This window comes from Anopheles funestus, chromosome 2RL (genome assembly GCF_943734845.2).
Source record: "Anopheles funestus chromosome 2RL, idAnoFuneDA-416_04, whole genome shotgun sequence".
In the NCBI taxonomy this organism is placed as follows: domain Eukaryota; kingdom Metazoa; phylum Arthropoda; class Insecta; order Diptera; family Culicidae; genus Anopheles; species Anopheles funestus.
Genome location: NC_064598.1, coordinates 25,200,214 through 25,219,399, shown reverse-complemented (window position 1 = coordinate 25,219,399; position 19,186 = coordinate 25,200,214). Strand labels below are relative to the sequence as shown.

The 19,186-nt window shown below is 44.1% G+C and overlaps 4 protein-coding genes across 6 annotated transcripts; 1 reads left to right on the top strand and 3 right to left on the bottom strand.

Annotated features, from left to right (window-relative positions):
• Window positions 1–230: 230 nt before the first annotated feature.
• Window positions 231–1,166, bottom strand: LOC125764183 (UPF0587 protein CG4646). Of its 3 annotated transcripts, none has more exons than XM_049428135.1 (3): window positions 1,006–1,166; window positions 594–923; window positions 231–520 (listed from the first exon to the last, which is right to left on the bottom strand). In XM_049428135.1, the coding sequence occupies exons 2-3, from the start codon at window positions 844–846 to the stop codon at window positions 282–284; spliced, it is 492 nt and encodes a 163-aa protein (XP_049284092.1). In that variant the 5' UTR covers window positions 847–923; window positions 1,006–1,166; the 3' UTR covers window positions 231–281. The 3 variants fall into 3 exon arrangements, with proteins under 3 accessions (XP_049284092.1, XP_049284091.1, XP_049284090.1); XM_049428134.1 differs by having other exon boundaries at window positions 1,029–1,166; XM_049428133.1 differs by having other exon boundaries at window positions 594–1,022.
• On the top strand, window positions 1,156–2,795 carry LOC125764182 (zinc finger protein 770-like). The gene is made up of 2 exons (XM_049428132.1): window positions 1,156–1,408; window positions 1,476–2,795. The coding sequence occupies exons 1-2, from the start codon at window positions 1,274–1,276 to the stop codon at window positions 2,550–2,552; spliced, it is 1,212 nt and encodes a 403-aa protein (XP_049284089.1). The 5' UTR covers window positions 1,156–1,273; the 3' UTR covers window positions 2,553–2,795.
• On the bottom strand, window positions 2,537–16,228 carry LOC125764177 (sodium leak channel NALCN). The gene is made up of 11 exons (XM_049428110.1): window positions 15,289–16,228; window positions 13,223–13,408; window positions 11,672–13,141; window positions 10,705–11,603; window positions 9,586–10,636; window positions 9,313–9,507; window positions 8,953–9,170; window positions 4,770–4,993; window positions 4,366–4,639; window positions 4,130–4,292; window positions 2,537–4,047 (listed from the first exon to the last, which is right to left on the bottom strand). The coding sequence occupies exons 1-11, from the start codon at window positions 15,388–15,390 to the stop codon at window positions 3,205–3,207; spliced, it is 5,625 nt and encodes a 1,874-aa protein (XP_049284067.1). The 5' UTR covers window positions 15,391–16,228; the 3' UTR covers window positions 2,537–3,204.
• Window positions 16,229–16,946: 718 nt separating this feature from the next.
• On the bottom strand, window positions 16,947–19,184 carry LOC125764181 (zinc finger protein 70-like). The gene is made up of 3 exons (XM_049428130.1): window positions 18,818–19,184; window positions 18,631–18,749; window positions 16,947–18,567 (listed from the first exon to the last, which is right to left on the bottom strand). Exons 1-3 carry the CDS (start codon window positions 18,938–18,940, stop codon window positions 17,373–17,375), a joined length of 1,437 nt encoding a protein of 478 aa, XP_049284087.1. The 5' UTR covers window positions 18,941–19,184; the 3' UTR covers window positions 16,947–17,372.
• Window positions 19,185–19,186: the final 2 nt, after the last annotated feature.

The following is a 19,186-nucleotide window of genomic DNA, read 5'->3' as shown; positions in this document are numbered from 1 at the left end:
CTAGACCGATGGGTTCGCCATTGTGCTTGAACGTAATTTTTTCCGAGAATAAAACACAAGCGTATAAACAACGATCTACCTTCAGCTAACTACTGCACAGTGGTTTGCCGCTATCGCTCAAATTTACTCCAAACAAGATGTATTATCCTGTTGGCACTTTCTATTGATTCTTTGTACATTTCTCTACGAAATACTAGAACACAACCCAAAACCGAATCTTAAACCAACTCTTGAATGTTATTGGCAACACACTTTTTTTATTATCACTCCTCAAAAACTGTTCATTTCTTCATTTTAATGAAATCAGACTCAAACTCGTACACACCGACCGAATTGTTATTCTTCTGATCATATTCCACCCAATCATCCTCCGACAGGTCTATATCCTCAAACGTAGGTCCGTTCTCCGTGGCCTTGGCAATCCATCCAGAGCGAGGACTGAATTCGGTCGGTTCTACACCGCGACAATCGAAGGCAACGATTGTTTTCTTTTTGCCAGAATCTTGTTCGGTGTAGCTTGCTGCAAAGAACGGATCGTATTAACTTACGGATGTGGAAGATCTATTCGTTTGTCCTTTTCTTAAATGCCTTACCATTGGAGCCTTCGATCACGTCGATACTATTCTCACGAGAACACATGCGGCACTTCATGTAAAAATTGAACCCTTTCGGATTGCGCGAGTCTTCGTTGACGTGTTCGCTCTCGGTCAGATCATGCCATTTGTCGGACACTTCGCCACAATTTGTACATTTGATTTTCAAGAAGAACGCATAGTTGGGATGGTTTGTTTTCAGCTCCTCGATGTTTTCCAGCGTTGCTTTTATTTGCAATCCAATTTTGCCCATCTTTGCTATCTGGTGCAAAAGGTGAATGAATCGTTCTATGAAAAGCCCGATTTAAAACTCGCTTGTTTTGGTATTTTCTACACGAACAGGAACAAATAAGAAAACGTAAGTAGTTAGCGGAATTATCTACTGATCTAGGACCGGCAAAATTAAACACACATGCTTGTTTTTTACAATAATACCTTGTTTGTTTCTTATATTTTTTATCCACTCGAATGTTTTGAAAATATTGCATTTGACAGTTATTGCAAACACACGTTTATGAGGCATAGTTGAGCTATCTAGTTTCGGCTTTTGAAATCGTTGTGTGCGTATCACGTTTCTGAAGGGAGTTGCTGTTTGCGCCACCAATTGTTTACAATCATAACAACTATGTTCGTGGACAGAAATCTACCGCTTAAAATCAGTAAATACTAATCTATTAGTTATGGCTTTGCTAGAACCATCCTGCTGTAGGTTGTGCCTTAATCATCCACCATCAGAATCGCTTGTTTTTTCTGTCTTCGATACCTTCCAGGGGAAAGTTTTGTCGCAGCTGATCGATGAGTTGTTTGCCATTAAGGTAAGTTCTCGGTTTTCGTTCTGCTGGAATATTTCTGTATAACAATGATCCCTATTGTTCTGTGCAGGTTTTAGAAGATGATCGACTTCTATCGCTTTGTCTTGAATGCGTAAATCGTATAAATACGGTACACAAGATCAAGCAGCTATTCATCGAAAATGATCGCAAATTTCGCGAACTGCAGCAAACCAGTCAGCCTACAACCGGTGCCTTTGTGGAAGAGCTTATATATACTGCATTTTCATCCGACACTTTGGACAATACGCACATCGAAGGTGAAGGTTCTGCTCTTAGCCACGTGATTGAAATAGAGCAAAGTAATCAACCAACCGATGAAGAAACCAACGATGCCACAACAGACCTGCATTGTGATACAGATGTGAAGGATGAAGCGGAAAAGCTGGAATTGCAACAAGCCGATGAAAGTAAATACACCGACAGTAAAATGCAATCCTTTGCTCTATCACCTATCCAGTTGCCACGAAACAAATGCTACTTTTGTGGAGTCACGTTCGACAGTTCGCTTAAGTTTACCCACCACCTACCGAGCCACTTTAACGATGTACCCTACACCTGCACGGAATGTGATGGACTGGTGTTTAAAACGGTACGGGAAGCGAGCAAGCACATCTCGTACCATGATGCAAACGAACGACCCTTCCAGTGCCGCATCTGTACGCTACGGTTTCCCACGCGCATGAACAGCTTAACGCACGAGCGGAAAATGCATCGCTTCAAGCTGAAACGAATGGAAGCAAAACCAGTGAATGGTTCCAGCAAACGAAAAACGGCCGACAAACGAAACAAACCGAGCAGCCACAAAGCGTCGCGTAAAGCTTCAGAAAAGCGCGCCGAACATGGGTGCGAAATATGCGGGCGAAAGTTTACAGCGAAGAAAAATCTTACCCGCCATCTGATGATTCACACCGGTGAAAAACCGTTCAAGTGTGATCGCTGCGATCGATCGTACCGCCAGGCAGGGGAGCTTAAAAAGCACCAACAAACACACGGAACGAAGCAATCCAACGGTAAAGTTCAGCAAACGTACAGCAAGGCAACGGTGGTGAAATCCCGTCCCGTGAAAACGGAATCTACCGAGTGTACGAATAAAAGAAGCACCGTGAAACGTTTGCTTTCATGCTAAAACGTATTCTCATTAGATTTATTATCACCCTAATCATGCATTTGGCATATCGTTCTACGCAGACATTGCTGGAGGACTACTACTGGAGGTAAAATGACACGCGCACATACAGGTTAGTACATCTGGTAACAGGTAACGGATAACGTATCGTAAAGAGGCAACATAAAAAAACAAGCATCCCTTTAACGGTCCTCGCGATTTGGCATTATTTGCTAGAAGATCATTCTTGTCCTTGTTTTCCCGCCCGCCTTACCTAAGATTTTCGAATCACTTTAACAATCGGTCTCTTCTACATGCGATCTAATGCTGCATTCTTCTGTTATTGCAATATTAACATTCGCTAAAAAAAAACACACTCTAACTAACGACGAGTTTGCTCTACTATTACACCCTGCCCCGTTAACGATAACAATACACATTCAATATCGATCCAAAAGAACAATCCATGACTGTTTTATCAAACCTAACGGCATGGTTTCTCTCGTTTTAAAATTGACTAGAAAAGAGGAAAATAAACATGTGCTAATACTGACAATTTTAAAATCACTAGTCTCAACAATACGTTCAACTGTCTGCTGCAAAGCTCTAGTACACCCTTTACGTTGCATCAACTACCATAGAGAGAGAGAGAGAAAAAAATCTATTTCCCGCCTCAATTGTCTTCCTCCTCGCTGTGCGTGCTAAGCACCTGTTCCTGCCACCAGTCGTGCACCTCGTAGATCATGTTGGTATGCGCATGGCCAAATTTGCTCATATTGGCCTGCTGCGCTTGCTGTTGCTGCTGCTGCTGGTGATGATGGTGTAGCGGCTGGGAATGAGGCGAATGATCACCACCACCGTACCCGTGGCTAAAACTATGGTGATAATGTAGATGCAAACTGTGCCCACCGATCTCACCCAAATGGGATGATTTACCGACGCTGATCGACGGTGGTACACCTCGCTGTTGCTTTTTCTTGCTCATGTAACGATCCTTTTCATTTTTGGCCTGCGGATCGGACAGGGTGGGAGCGAGAAATTTGCGCCCACTGCTCGAACCGGTCGAATCGGAACGGTTCAGTACGGTGGCCGTTTTCTTGCGATTTTTAGCATTATTTTCGATGTCTTTGGCGGTCTGATCGATGGTATCGGGCAGTTCGAGACCGGTGCCATCTTTGCCGGTTGGTGATTCCTCCGTTTGCTTCGACAGCTGACCGGGGCTGGTAACGGATGATGCGGCCTGGGACGTTGTGGAGGATTGCAGTGGTGAAGTCACCTGGGATGGGTGGTGTGATTGCGTTTGGGTCGCTTGCTGTTGCTGTTGGGCAGGTTGTTGCTGTTGTTGGGATGATAGTGGCTGTTGTTGGGCTTGCTGGGAACTACCGGATGGTCCCGTTTGTTGCTGTGGTTGTTGTTGCTGCTGTTGCTGTTGTTGCTGTTGCTGCTGCTGTTGTTGCTGCTGCTGTTTCTGATCGTTCGTTGCACGCAGTCCAGCAATGAGAGAGTTTTGTTGCTTCTAGAAATAAAAAAAAGATCACGATCGTCACCCGGATGATAAGGTGGGAGAAAAGTAAGCCTGAAGCAACGGCCCCACTTACCGCAACATTGTTTGCGCGTATCTTTTTCAAACATCCTTCTAGCCAGGTACGAATCGTCTGCTTGGCAACTTCCTCCTCGATAATATACTCGAACTCTTCCCTAGCCAACAGTTCCTCAAGCTGTAATGCTTTCCGAATATCGACCGAACGATACGAAAGCATACTGAAAATCGAGTTACAAATGGAGTTAACTTAAAGCCCGATCATTCAGCTGCATCGCAAAGGTCGACACTTACTTGATCACATCATGGAACGTAACGTCCTCGCCGTTGTGCAGCTTGTCCAGCTCGTAGCACATGTACTTGAACAGCAGACGATCCTTTTGTGGATCACACTCCAACCGTCCTTTTAGCAGGCGCAGTATAAACTTCACACGGCGCACCGGAATCACTCCCCGCTGGTGTATGTCGACGATGTTCCACGTGTTCTGGAAGTTTCGTATATCGGCATAAGACAGCAGTGCGTCCTCTTCGTTCGAGTAGAACAACGAAAAGTTCTCCATGATAATAGCTACAGGACGGTAGAATAACGAATGAAGATAAAAAAAAATCAAAAAGATCAAAAAAGTGAAAGAAACAATTAAATACGATCGGATAGATCGACTTATCCTTTACAAACTACGATTACTGTGATACGTTACCGACAAGCAGGTTCAGCACGATGTACGTAATGATGACGTAGAAGGTGCAGAAGTAGATCAGGCTGGCCGTGAAGTTACCACAGTCCGTTTCCCAGTAGTTTGCGGCCGGCGTACAGTACGGGGGCTGTACCATGCAGTCATGCATGATCTTGTTCCAATCCTCACCGGTGACGATGCGAAACAGCATCGCAACACCGGTCACCGGTGAACCGAAATTGGCCCGTCTGGATGACGAGAGGAGGAGGCAGAGGAATGATTGATGCAGGCCGGTGGAAAGTGAATGGAAACACGGGCAGGGCAAAGTTTCGTGTTGCCAAAAAATGTTCGTTCGTTGGATATTGTGCGATTGTGCGATCGCGCGTACCAATGTTAAGGAGGTATTGTAATATAATATAAAATAGAGATGAAAAACAATAGATCAAATGCGTAGACACACACACCCAAGCATACAGAGACGAGCATAAACACATCATTAAAACGGGTTGATGCGTTTTATGAGTCATGAATTTGGAACAGGAGAAAAGGATGTTTATAGCATTTGCGAACGGGAAGAGAAGAAATAGGTTGATAAATTAGTACACATTAGTAAACATAAGGCAACATCGATAGGAAGGAAACAGTAAAGCAAACGGTAGCAAAAAGAAGGTTTAACTTTAATCAACGCACACACACACACACGCACACGTACATTTTAGTTTTTAAAAGGAATTTTTATTACCAAATACGCACGAAAGAGGGGTGTATAGTGCAACAATGAGCAAAAAAAAAGTACCCGAAAGTAGGGTATTGTACTAATTTGAAGCCAAACGGCTTAAAGTTAGCTAAGAGGAAGTGTAGGCAATGATTGAATGCTACAATGAGTATCTAAATGGCTATTTGCAACCTGGTTAGTACTGGCCAAAAAATGAAGACACATTACTACGGCAAAAGAAGAGGCAATAGTACTTAATGTGGAATGACCACAACAACAGTCAATGGGGAGGTAGAGTGATATCATCGATGGAACAGTGCCAGATGAAACAATGAGCTGTTGGTGTGTGTGTGAAAGCAAATGAAAGCAGAGAGCAAATTGCTGAAGTTGAGTTTTTAAATCGTGTATGCGTTAAGAGCAATTGCTTGAATTTGGTGGCTGCTCTTACGAATTGCTTACTGTATGTGATTAATAAGGAGAAATCTTTTTGTACAACGAAAAAAATAGTAATGATCATTTTAAAAAACAGTCAGAGAGTCGATGTGGTCACTGATATAGTCGATCAATATTTTATTATATCTTCTCTATTATGACGAAAGACAAGATCGCCTATTTCCAGGCCCAGTAAAGTGCAGTAGAAGGGCTAAAAATGAAGATCGCGAGTACGGTCTTTAAAAAATAAATTCCTAAAAGGTTGGAGCAACTAGCCAAATGGTAAAGAAATTCCGGGAAATTCCGGGACCAGATGAACATTATTGCAGAACTTAATGGATGAGGAGAATCGCATGGTTTCGGGACGGCAACGAATGCCTTGATGAATAGGCATTCATCCTCTACAAAAAGGGCGGCAGTATTGACGACTCCAACATCGTGTTCTCGATGAAGCTCTTTATGTGATATACGATGATCGAGAAGGAAGAGATCTTTCAGAACTTGTATTGATCAGGAGATAGCCGAGTATCAAATGTCTACTGGAAATTATCACCTTCATCAAGAAGTTAGTAACTCTCCCAATAATGTCACCAAAACAGATACGATCGATAAAGAAATATTGAGTAATTCTCAACTCCAACAATTTCGTGCTTAAAACGGATGTGAAAGGACTTAAGCCACAAGGACATTTTTTTAATTTTATTGTTCTAAATTAGGGGCCTCCAAACTTTTTAGATGGCGGGGTGGTTTGCGTGGAAAAGCCACACTTGAGGACTAATCTCGCGATCTCTCGGGAGGCGGACCGTAGTTTGCAGACCGGTGTTCTAAACCAACTCTTAAGAATTAATATTTAAGTTTGAATACCAGGACGGGTAACATCACCATTATGGCGTGGACAATTATTAGACGCAGTACGGATCCGTTACACTTATGTGGTCTCTCCGTAAAAGTAACTTTTTTTTCATTTCATATCCGAGTGTTAGAGAACGATCGTGACCAAGATCGATCGCTCGTAGCCCTATTATTGAGAGACCCGTATAACGTTGCCCCATTTCGTTTCAGCAAACAATCACAAAACAAGGAGTAACATGGAATGGCATAAAAAAACGAATACAACTACTGCTTCGTATATCACGACAACTAGGGATAACGAACAGAGAGAAAAAAATGCTGGCATAAAAATAATGGACAATGGACAAGTTTACACGACGGACGGCGGAAGAAAAGAAATAGAGAAATAAATAAGGATGTACAACATTGTGCTTTTACACAAGGAATCGCACGCAGATGTAAGATGGAGAGAGAGAGAGAGCGAGAGTGTTAAAAACAAGGAGAAATGTAGGGAATAGAAAGATAGATAGAGCATTCCAAGACATAGTAGGTAGATTAGTAGGAAACGTAACAAAAACGTAGCACGGAAGCACTTACACAGTTAGCAGTTAGCATTTACCTTGACATGGAACCATTATCATACCAATCGGTCGGCACGATCGTTAAGCACTATTAGTAGCACTTGGGAAAGGGGAATTGTATACTCTATCTATAATAAGCGGAAGCTCTAAATATGTTTTTTTTTTGGTTTTAGCGATCTGCTAGTTTGAAAAAAAAAATTTCAAGCTGATAGGTAACAAACTATTCTCGTATATGATGTACGCCTTTCTCGCATACTGTCTTGTATCACCGTGTATACAGTCACCTGATATTTCTGCTACTATTTTTGTTTCCACCCCGAAAATGGTGAACTTGGAAGTTAGGACTTATTGCTGGTGGCACCCCAAAAAAAACAAACCCTTGAGGATGACACTTGAGTTTTCCTGTTTGTTTCTTACAGCAAAAGCGATCATGTGGTACGAAATGCGCAAAATAAAAACCAGAAAACGTAACCCAAAATGGAAACAATACTTTGTGGATCGAACAAAACAACCACACGATGAAATATGATGAATACACGGAACAGCGATGGACGACTGGCAACAGTGAGTACAGTGAGTCGGTAGTAAGCTGGCCGCCCCTGGAGCAAAACCCCGTCGCCATTTTGGGATGGCAAATGCTGAACGAAGATACACGCTCCGGTGGTTTTTTTGTGTGGATTGTTTTTTTTGGTATCACTTCAGTGCTCATTTTGCACTCATTTTGCACTGGCTATGGGGAGAAGGGAAAAAAAGCACAAACAAATCGGCCACAAATTGGGTGATGCGCCAAACAATTTTGCCCATGTAAAATACCACCGTGGGCCGGGAAAAACGGGCGGGAAATGTCCTTGCACTGATGGACGGTGTGTAGGTAAGCTACACCAAACGCAAATCAAATGACTTTGTACGTCTCTCTCTCGTCCCCTCGGTTTGGGGGACAATATCGGGATGTAGCTTACTCGCACCTATCCGGAAAAGTGCGTAGGGCAGTTCCCATTTTGCCTCTCTCGTTCAGCATTGGTCGTTTGGCAATTTGGGGAGGTTTTCGTTTTATTTTTTTGGGTAACAAAAACAATCTACTTCGGTTCCGGTTCGGCGCAACCCGGAACCGCTTGTTTTGCTCGTGCGGCAAGCTTACGTTACGTTTGCGCTGCAGGATAGTTTTGGGGGGGTTGGGGGGAAACGTAAGGAAGCGGAAGGAACATCGTTTAATGACGGTGATAATGACGATAATGGTGGATGTGTGGATGATTCACTAGACGACGACACACATTGGAATTTAGTACCGAAGGCCATCGGTAGGCCGGTTTTTTTCGTTTCTAATTTAATTTAGGGTAAAATTATCAAAATTTCGCCTAAAAAGGACACTCAACTAAAAAAGGATTTTTTAAAAAGCAGCCCCCCCCCTAATGTACACGGGCTGGGAAAATGGGGAACGCTGGAATAAGGGGAAAAACGCATGGACAAGCCGGCTGACTAAGTCGGCTAACTAAGCCAATGCTCACCACCACTAATCGTTCCTTCCCTATGGTTGGGGAATTGTTAAAAACAAAACAAAACAAAACAAAAAAAAACCAAACCAGGAACTAGGAAGGTGAAGGAATACGGAACACGCTTCTGGTGCCAGCTTTTTGGGTCCTGTACTTACCGACCGATACCTTCACCGTACTTGACCGTGCCGAACAGTATCGTACCGGCGAGGGCGTAGAAGAACACCAGCAAAAACATGCCGAAGATGATGAAGAACGATTTGCACACCGACACACCGACGGTAAGCATTAACATTTTCAAGGTCGTATGCTTGCCAGTTATTGTGAAAAATCGCAATATGACAACCATAAAACCAATGAAATATGATAAATCGCTCTGTAGTCCCGGGGGGGTTTTGTTTTTTTTTTTTTTGGGAGGACAGAAAGTGTAGAAGTCATTTCGTGAAATTAATAACATTATATCAGGGAAAGGAGTTTTTTTTTCTTAAATTCGTAATTACACCTTACGCTATACTTACTCTCAGTGTGGTTTGCAGAAATATCCAGACGACACCCGCGACGGTTACTAGCAGATCGTACCGGTTACGTCTCGACTGCCAATAGCCACGTGGCGTAAAAGCGATATTCTTCATGACGACTTCGATGACGAACACGAACGTGAGGATCGTACTCACAATGACCAGTCGCTCGGTATGTACCTCATCTTTTGTCCACTAAGAAAAAAAAGAACGTCAAACGGTGTCCATTACTATGATCGCAATACTCTCCTCCTCAGAACATTACTCGCTTACCGTGATCGACAGGAGCATACTGTTTACCAGCACCACCACGGCAATACATCGTTTGAAGGCAATGTGCTGTGTAATGTCGTAGACAAATGCGCGAAACTTTCGCCCATCGGGACGCGGCGGTAGATGGAGCGGTTGAGCGATCTTTAGTCGCTTCTTCAAGTCACACCAACGGCGCTGATCGACGGTCAACAGTGCCGTACCCTTGTTCTCGGAGTAGTTCGCAATAACCACACCGACAAACAGTGTCAGCCCGATCATGCAACCCAGAAAGATGTACACATGTATGTAGATAGCATGTACCGGTCCGAGCGCTTTTATCAACACATCCCGCACATCGATCCAGCCTTTGTACGAAAGCACCTCAAACAGTGCCAACATGGCGTCACCAATATTGTCAAAGTTAAAGCGTCTCGGGTTAGCCCAAACGCGCGGTACCAGCATCGATGGGTAAGACTCATTAACGCCCGGCGTTAGCTTCATCTTCGTTACGAACACACGCCGCATAAACACACCCACACAATCTTCCCGTTTTTGTATCGTTGGATCGTTGCAGCGTGCCAATCTGCCACCGTACAGCTGTACACCGTAGCTCGCGAAGATAAACATCAGCAGAATGAGCAGTGTTGAGACGAGTAGAATTTCCTTAAAACCACGGCACAGTTCGTACACCACTTTGCGCATATGTGGCACCAGTGTAAAGATTCGCAATGGTCGCAAACAGCGCAATATCATAAGGAGCTGGGCGGAGGAGTTACTCGGTACCTGGCGTGGCATCCAGATCAGGAAGCTGCTAGACACGACGTAAATAAACACATCCAACACTGAGGCCACATCTTTGATGTATGCTTTCGGTGTAAAGAACAACCCGTCGGCCAGTATTTTCAGTGCCAGCTCAAGACTCATGAAGATGACAAACGTGTACTCGGCGACCTGCAGTGCGACGTGTTCCATTACGCGATACTGTGGCGTTTCGAACATCATCGAGATGCAGGACAGTGTCGTTACGAAGATCATTACCCAATCGAGATACGTTACCAGCCCGAGAAAGTTACTGCAAAAGGAAAAAAAATGGCAAAGGATAAAAGGTTCTGTTTTGTTTACGCCTTAATCTCTACTTACTGAAGACTTTTGTACTGCACCTTTCGTTCCTTGCCGGTGAGTGGATCTTTTAGCCGTGCATCGTACCGCCCGTGCACGATACGTTGACAAATCTTTCGGAAACGGCTTTCACGCGGCACCGCAAACAGTGGCGTATCGAAGAACGGATGATTTTCACGCAAATCTTCTTCACGCTGATTGCGGCGCATTTCCGCCTGCTGCCGTTTTGCCTGCAGAATCTTAATGTCCAGATCGTGCGGTCGGGCACGCGAAGAAGTAACACGGCTAGCTGCCCCAATGTCACCATTTTCCATCAGATGTTCATACGTTTGCTTCAGCTTGATCGAACCGCTACGTACCGAGCGACGGATCGACCGGGAGCCAAATTTCTTCTGATCGACACGCCACGGTTTTGTCTGCGTGATCGTACCCTGCGGTTTCAGCCCCGCCTTAGTGCCGGCCACTGGTAGCATCGATGAATCGCCCAACATTAGCCGCTGATTGTTGGAATCGTTGATGATGTGTGTGATCGCGAGCTTGCGCAGATCGCTACCCACCATACAAACTTTAGCCGTTTTGTTCATCACATTGATCGGGCGATGCTTTTTGTAGGCGATGCGTGAATCCCAACATTCCGGCATGGGGCGCTGATAGCCCTCCAAATCCTCCGGTTCCATCTCGAGCACAAACTGCTTCATGAACGATTCACGCACCTTCGGCAGGGTGAAATCGTTCGGGATCTTGTGCAGTATGGCCATCTGCGGTGAGTCGGGAAACTTTTCGAAGATCCGCAACCGGAACGGTAGCGTTTCCTTGATTTCGGCACTCTGCTCGCGGAACTTAAGCTGCTTGAGCTTCTTGATGTCTTCGTCCAGCTCGAGATTGTCCAGAATGACGGCCACGAACAAGCTTAACACAATCTGCGGGTTAACGATAGTGTGAGAAGTGTGTTGAAATTAGACTTCCAGGAGGGGATACCCCAACTTACCAGCGTTACGAAGAGATGGTACAGGATAAAGTACACCGCAACGAGCGGTGTAAGCGTTTTGCTCGTCCGTATCATCGTTTCGTCCATCACCTCGACCCACGCTTCCTGCGTTAGAATCTGAAACATGGACATGAACGCGTCCGGGAAGCTTTCGAACTTGGTGTAATCGCACAGAAAGCAAAACAGCTGCATCGAAATGCTGGAACTAATGATCAGCAAGCACATGGTGAAGATGATCAGCGAACCAAGCTTTTTGCCCGGGCCAAAGATTTTGTACACGAAACCCTCGAGCATGGGCGATGCCTTGATGAGTCGTACGACGCGCAACACTTGGAAGTAGGTGAATCCACTCAAATACAGTGCCGGGATGATGTGTAGCGTTGTCCCGATCGCAAGCAGCAGCTCAAACTTGTGTATCGAGTGCTTGAAGTAACTGCGCCACCCAAGACAGTAGATCTTGAAGAGCGTTTCCAGATCGAGAAAGAAGGTAAACGTAATTTCGATGTAGTAATACTTCTCGTAAAACACATGCCTCTGACGACCGTCGTGCTTGAAGTGCATGGTTGCCGTGACGATTCCGTTCGCCAGTACGACCGTCATAACGAGCATCCGGAAGTAAGGTGATCGCAGGATCGTGTGACACGTTTCCGGCGCAATACCACCGTGTTTGTTGTCGTCGATCGTTACCAACTTCCAACCGCTATCGTCACCGGTAATAATTTGCGACGCGGTACTGTTCTGGATGTGACCCCTTACGCCCCACATCTGCTGAAACTGTACCCGTATCTCGTTGAACGTTTCCGTAATGACGGCGATGAAAACGTTCTTTACCAACCAGGCCAGAAAGAAGATCATCGTGCTAAAGTAGAAGGCGGCACGCCACGCAGGCAGTGAGTCGATCGCACGGTACATAATAAACACCCAACCTTCCTGCGACGCGGCCTGATAGACGGTGAAGATACTCGTCGCAATATCCTCGAACCCGGTAAAACCCATCGCATAGTTGGTGAGGAAGTCCATCTTCATGCACTTCATACCGGTCGGACACTGGTAGCCGGAGTTTGGATCGAGCGAACAGAACGTGTCCGGTATGGCGAGCGAGTTGATTGTTAAGCTTTCCGGTTCGGTCGTGTTCAGTACGCAGTGGTTCTTGAGTTCGCCGAAAAATTGCACCCCCAGCAATCCGTACAGTGACATGAAGAACAGAAAGAACAGCGTCACGTTGTAGATCTGTTGACTGGAGCGTTTGAATATTTGGTTGATGCGGCTCTTTGGCATGGAGAATTTCAGGAAGACGCGCAGAAAGCGTATCATAATGAGGGGCCGCGGTGCCCGTACCGTGCTGAGGTAGGAAAACTTGGGCACGATACCGAGCATCTCGAACACCTGCAGGCTGACGGAAAGCCACAGAAACAGCACCATCGAAGCATCGAACTGGCACCAATGGTCCTTAAAGTATGGTGCTTCACCCTGCAATGGGAAAGGAGGGACGAATGAGTAATGGTTGGAACGTGCGGCAATGGATATTGCTTGTTTTTTTTTCAGATTTACCCGAAGTGCTCCACGGATATGTATCTTGGCAATCATTTCCGATGTGAACAGTAGCGTGGCGACTGTATCGCAGCAGAAGGTACAGTACTGCAGGAAGGGATGGCGTTCGAAGGTTTTCGGCGTGTTTAGCGACACGGACGTTAGCGATATCAAGGCACACAGTCGCATCAATCGGCGGACCCATAGCTGTTTTGCGCAAAAAAACAAAAAACCCGTACGTCGATCCACACGTGGAATGGCGGACGGAACGCAATTTGAAGAGAAAACAAAACGACGGATTAGGGCCGGGCCGGGGATTGGGAGCTAGTACAGTATGTTGGTAGCGGTGGTATTGATTTTGCAAAGGATTTATGGTGACTTCATGCCATGCATCATAGGTTTATGTGGTGTGCCGTCAACCATCGAACATGCTTTCGATTGAGTGACCATTGGCTTTGTATTGAGATATGTTTTGGTAGGGCTTTAAGGGCGGGGCGGGCTTTCTATGTTTAGCACTCTTTACCATTTGCATGCGAAACAATTGGTTGAATTGCGAAAGCGAATACATTGTGTATAGATTTTATTTGCGTCGAGGACAAAAGCAACATGCGTGTGTAAAGTTAACACTGAAATGTTTTTTTAATACATCTTAATATGTATAATATGTAGAATGATAAGTTTGTTTTAAAGCATGCATGAAATATATTTGTAAAAAATTTAAGTTATGAATAGAAAATATTTTAGAAAGCCTTAATTGAATTAATTTGTTTAATATTTAGTTTTTTTTAAATGTAATTGTTTTTATTTTGTATTAGTATGAAAAGGAAAAAGAAATAATTTCAACTTAAATGTTGTACGAAATTAGTTGACTTTCTTTTTAAGAACAATTTAAAACAAAAACATTACTACTTGTTAAGCAGTTAACAAACATGAACAAACAATTTTCAAACATGTGAAGCATTTGAAATGCTTCCCAATTCCGATGGAGGCGCGCGGTACTTTATATGAAACACCAGGCGCCTCCACCATACCATCATATCGGATATAAAAATAAATAAATGCTGCTTTTAAAACATATTGCCTAGTATGAACAAACAGTGTTCAAACGGTTACACATTTCAAAAATGCTTCCCAATTCCGATGGAGACGCACGGTACTTTGTACAAAACACCAGGCGCCTCCACCATACCATCGAAAATAAATGTTTCCACGCCTAGCGTTCGCACTATTCGCACCCTTCAAAGTTCAACGCCACGGTCATTTCACCGTGTAACGGTACGAAGTGGAACGCCTATCAGAACGCCCGCTGGTCTTATTCGAAACCTAATGGTTTATAAATACCATCACGAGCACTCGGTATGGGTGTTGGTCCAGTTGACTTCTTCCAAGAGTCTTTCTCTACTTTCAGTCGGAAATGCTGGCGACAACCACAGCTGGTGGAAATTAAATGCCATAGGTTGGGCGAATGGTGGAGCAGTGATTCGTTCACCGATACGGTGACCATTATTTTGCAGGGTGCGCCCGAATCGAACTGATTAATCGATTCCACCTGGGAAATGGGAATGTGAATCGGAAGCAAGTATTTATCGCTAGTGAATGGCGTCATAACTGTGACGAGACGAGACGAAACAAAACGCAAACATGCCATTCGTAAGTCATAAGGAAGCGGCAAGAAAAGACAATATGAAGAATTTTTTTTGTGAAACGAAGTAAAAAGATAGATGAAAATGGATAAAAAAAAGGGTATAAGAGAAGGTATGAAAAGTAGAGAAAAAAAACTAAAAACATAACATTCCCGATAAGTGAGAATTCCATGAAAGAAATACCTTCGCTACTACGCATGGTCAGCATTAGACTATTGTTTTAGCAATCAGTTTAGTACGGGTTTTTTTTTAAAAGCTCTATTGCTTTAATTTTAAGTTCGTGATGTGTTCGTAATGATGAGATGGTGATAATGCTGATGGGATGTTCAGTCTCTACCGGTGGTTAAGGCAGCAGACGACTATTTACGCGGGATATGTTCAATTCGATGAAGATGGTCCACAACAACGCAACAACAATATAGAAATTACAAAAAAAAATGATACCTTATTCACCCATTCGATGTCCGCACTTTCGTTGAGCGACTCTTCCGGACCGTAGTCGGCCAGAACCGGTTCGCCCTTGATGCTCTGCTTCCGGCCCAACATGTTGCTGGTTTTCTTTTTCTTTTTCGACGCGGACGCGCTAAGGCCCGTTACCGCCGTCGCCGCCGACGTCGTCGTCGTCGTCGTTGTCGTCGTCGTCGTGGTTGCTGCGATAGCGATACACGGTAAACACCTCGATCACTTTCTTTCCTGCTCTTTGGTAGGTACAATATTATTTGTTTTTCTTTCTTTCGCTCTCTCTCTCGCTCTCTCTCTCTCTCTCGCGCTCTACTTTATCTTTTACTTGGGGTGGATTTTTTCCAAACTGTAGCACCAATCCAAGATGGCGACCATACTGTGATGTGGTACAGCTTCCACAGCTGGCCAACACACACACGCACGCCCACCACCGCCACACGTTCACGAACCATTCACCATAAAAATGTTGTAAAACATTATTTCTTACGATACTTTCCACACCATCCACGAGATACCAATTTAGGGCACGGGTTTCATCTTGTTATCTCACACCTTTCATCGCTGCTGGACCGTTATCGATCGGTCACGGATAAAGATTTTTGCAACCGACTTGCCACAACGGCTGCCATCTTGAATCCGGAAACATCTCACCATCAGAAAGCTTTTGCTACATTTTGTTACCAGCAATTAAAACCACATTTTCGAAACGAATTTCGTCAAAGGTACACGTTTCGGTACGGAAGATGTTAACTTTTCACCCACAGGGATGAAGGTACAGATTGGTACAAAACTGATGCAAAAAGATGCTAACACTGAGGAAGTAACAATAACAACAAGAACAACAAACGAAGGGAAGAACCAGCGCACAGACCTAGCACACGCACCCACGTTGAAGCCAGATTCTGCACTGACAGCGTGTTGGTCTGACAACGGGAATCTGCTACCGTTTTGAGGTACGCTCCCAACATCCATCCAGCGAGAGATTTTGTTGAGCGCAAATGCGTGCGAAAATGGTCCGACACCGACAACAAAACGGGACGGAAGCATCTGTACTGCCGGAATGGCCTAGTGGAACCGAACGCTGGACTCCGGTTGGTTTCTAGTGCGCTTGTGCAGGATTTATTATTTACAAAACGTGCACCAACGTGAAACGGGAACTTCCTACTAACGCATTATTTTTGTTTTTCTCCCTTAAAGATAACGCAAATGTGAACACAAAACGAAACATTTCAAATGTTATCCTTCCTTGTATGAGATGTAACTCTTGTTTGATTTTTTTTTGCAATAAAAACTTATGCAACCTGTTGAATGTAAATCCTCTCTTTTCGAGACATAAAGAAAGAGAAAGGAAGTGAGAGTGAGAGAAGTGATTTTTTTTTCCTTACGCAACAGGTTTGTTTACATCGGAGGTCCTCCCGAGCGGATAGCTGCACGCAAAGGGGCCTGATCCTTACTAGGAAGGATCTATCAGCTGTTTTGTTGTAAAAAGTTGTTTACTAACAGCACACACAGCTTGTGCTACAATATAGAAGGTCGTTACGAGGCCGAATGCTGCGAATGGTTGCTATGGTCCGTTACTATGGTTTTCAGTTTGTTCGAGAGTGAGGCTGCTATGTACTCTTCATGTGTTTATAAATTGCTTTTTTGTTATATAAAAATGAAATGATTTTATTACATATATGCACGATTTGACATTATGCATTTTTCTGAATTTTATTCTCTTGTTTCACCGAGAGGAGTTTTAAGAAATGTAAGAAAATTTAGAGTATTCAAACAAATGTATATTATTTGGTAAGTAATTCAAAAGTACATAATAGCATCCAATTAGAAGCTACAAAACGATTGGTTTTTGTATTTGTTTGACCTATGCCCTATTGAAATTGGGACTAAAAACTTCCCAACGTTCGGGATTCTAACTGACTGTCTGGGCTTATGATCTTATTAAAACGAAAATAAATTGATTTGGCTTTAAAATGAGATTGAATACTAACTTTTGTCCATGGAATGGATGCAACAATCAATCAGGTGTTGCAAACCCCGCAAATACAACCAATTTCAATCTGCAGTTAATTCCATGTTTCCCTTTTCCTCGTCGTTTTTAGTTTGGTATGTGTTTGCCCGTGCCTTGCCAGTGTACTGCGATCTCGGAATGATCGATCGCAAATCTCGCATATGTACGGTTTCTCACCGGTGTGTATCAAACGGTGCGCTAGCATCACCGTTCGTTGACGGAACCGTCGCTGGCATAGATCACATTCGTATGCCTTTATATCGTTATGTATCAACTTATGGCGCCACAAACTGGTGTACTGGGAAAACATTTTATTACACACCGAGCAGCTGAACGTTTGCCGCTTGGTATGTACATTTTCGTGGCTTTCCAAGGCGAATGTGTTCGGTAGTTTCTTCTTGCAAAATTTACACTGATAACCGGTTCTGTGTTTTAACCAGACGTGTTCGTCCAGGGCATTAGAGGTAGCGAACTCGTCGTTGCATTCATTGCAGCAGATAACCTGAAACTGATCCGGATGCTTTGTCTTCCCGTGCCGAAGCAACTGTTTGTCCTTGTGGAACACAGCTGAGCAGTGTGGACAGATGATGTTAGTTTGAACCTCCGTTCGTTTTTTCGCTTTTTCAAGGGTTTTTGCGTTGGACCTACTCACAATCCGTCGCTTTTTGATTTGGCTTTCGTTTACTTCGGTACCTTCCGACCGTTTCGGACATACATGCGCCATGTACGCATCGCATGTGTCGTAGTAATTCTCACACCATTCACAAACGTACAAGTTCGTACTATTTACCATTTCTTTTCCGTCGTGCGCTACTGCTGGCTCGGAAGTGTCCTCCGTATATGCACAGTATTCTGGATGGTTGTCTTCTTTGATTTTTGGTTCAAAAACATCCAGTTCTTCGCTGCTACAGTTATCTTGTACAGGGCATCCGGATATTTCATATCGAATCGGTGATTTTCCAGGACTTCCGGGTATTAGCATCACTTCAAAATCGGACTCTGGCGTCTCCTGTCCGTCCGTATCATTTGATTGCTCTACATAGCAAATGATAGAATTACTGTCCCCATTGTCCGTTGTTATGTTTTCTTTAACTTCGCTTAATTCCAAACATTCGACACTTTTGATATCTTCGGCTTGGCCAAGCTCTTGTTCTTCGGTGGTTCCGGCAGCCTTGGGTGGAGGTTCCGCGTCAGTGTCTTTGGGAGCATTTTGTTGCTCAGTTTGGGGCGATTCTTCTTCACTAGAACCGCTGCAATGAAAAATATACAGTTTAACATTCGATCTACCCTATTATACGATTAAACCAACTAACCTTATCATTTGCTGATATTTGCGATCCTGTGTGATAAATTCTTCTCGGATGTCCCGTACAGTACACACCTTGGCTACACATTGCTTACATATGCTGGATAACGTTTCCGTGGGCAGTATCTGAAAATGGTTCATGCCAAATTAGCAGTAGAAGCGCACGTTTTAATCAGCGGCATTCCATACTCTACCTTAATTTGAAACAAATCCAGCAACGCATCGCATATAGAAAAGCCTTTGTATGTAGCAAACAACGACACGATTTCGTTCAACTGCGAAGGATTCAAACAAAGCCTACAGTACACCGTAAGCATGTTTTGTGTTAGGAATGTTTGTTATAACTTGGAAATAATTGTTGTCTTCGCTTGGCTAACGAGCTGTAGAGCAATTGTTTATGTTTTGTGGTGAGATAGTGCAAGGGAAACTAGTGTCCATGCAGCATAAATCGCTGAGCCACCGCAGCACACACAGCCGAAGCTGTCAAATTTCGTACGAAGTTTGACAGCCAACAGCGTTCTGCAGCAGTGTGCGTGAATCGAACAAAAGGGTATCAAACGGCG

Coding starts and splice junctions, on each gene's coding strand:
- LOC125764183 (XM_049428135.1), bottom strand. CDS start 846: ATGGGCAAAATTGGATTGCAAATAAAAGCAACGCTGGAAAACATCGAG. Junction 521..593: donor CGTGATCGAAGGCTCCAATG/GTAAGGCATTTA, acceptor CGTTCTTTGCAG/CAAGCTACACCGAACAAGAT.
- LOC125764182 (XM_049428132.1), top strand. CDS start 1,274: ATGGCTTTGCTAGAACCATCCTGCTGTAGGTTGTGCCTTAATCATCCA. Junction 1,409..1,475: donor ATGAGTTGTTTGCCATTAAG/GTAAGTTCTCGG, acceptor TGTTCTGTGCAG/GTTTTAGAAGATGATCGACT.
- LOC125764177 (XM_049428110.1), bottom strand. CDS start 15,390: ATGTTGGGCCGGAAGCAGAGCATCAAGGGCGAACCGGTTCTGGCCGAC. Junction 11,604..11,671: donor ACCATCTCTTCGTAACGCTG/GTAAGTTGGGGT, acceptor GTTAACCCGCAG/ATTGTGTTAAGCTTGTTCGT. Junction 4,048..4,129: donor TACGCGCAAACAATGTTGCG/GTAAGTGGGGCC, acceptor TTTTATTTCTAG/AAGCAACAAAACTCTCTCAT.
- LOC125764181 (XM_049428130.1), bottom strand. CDS start 18,940: ATGCTTACGGTGTACTGTAGGCTTTGTTTGAATCCTTCGCAGTTGAAC. Junction 18,750..18,817: donor TGGATTTGTTTCAAATTAAG/GTAGAGTATGGA, acceptor AACCATTTTCAG/ATACTGCCCACGGAAACGTT. Junction 18,568..18,630: donor AAATATCAGCAAATGATAAG/GTTAGTTGGTTT, acceptor TTTTCATTGCAG/CGGTTCTAGTGAAGAAGAAT.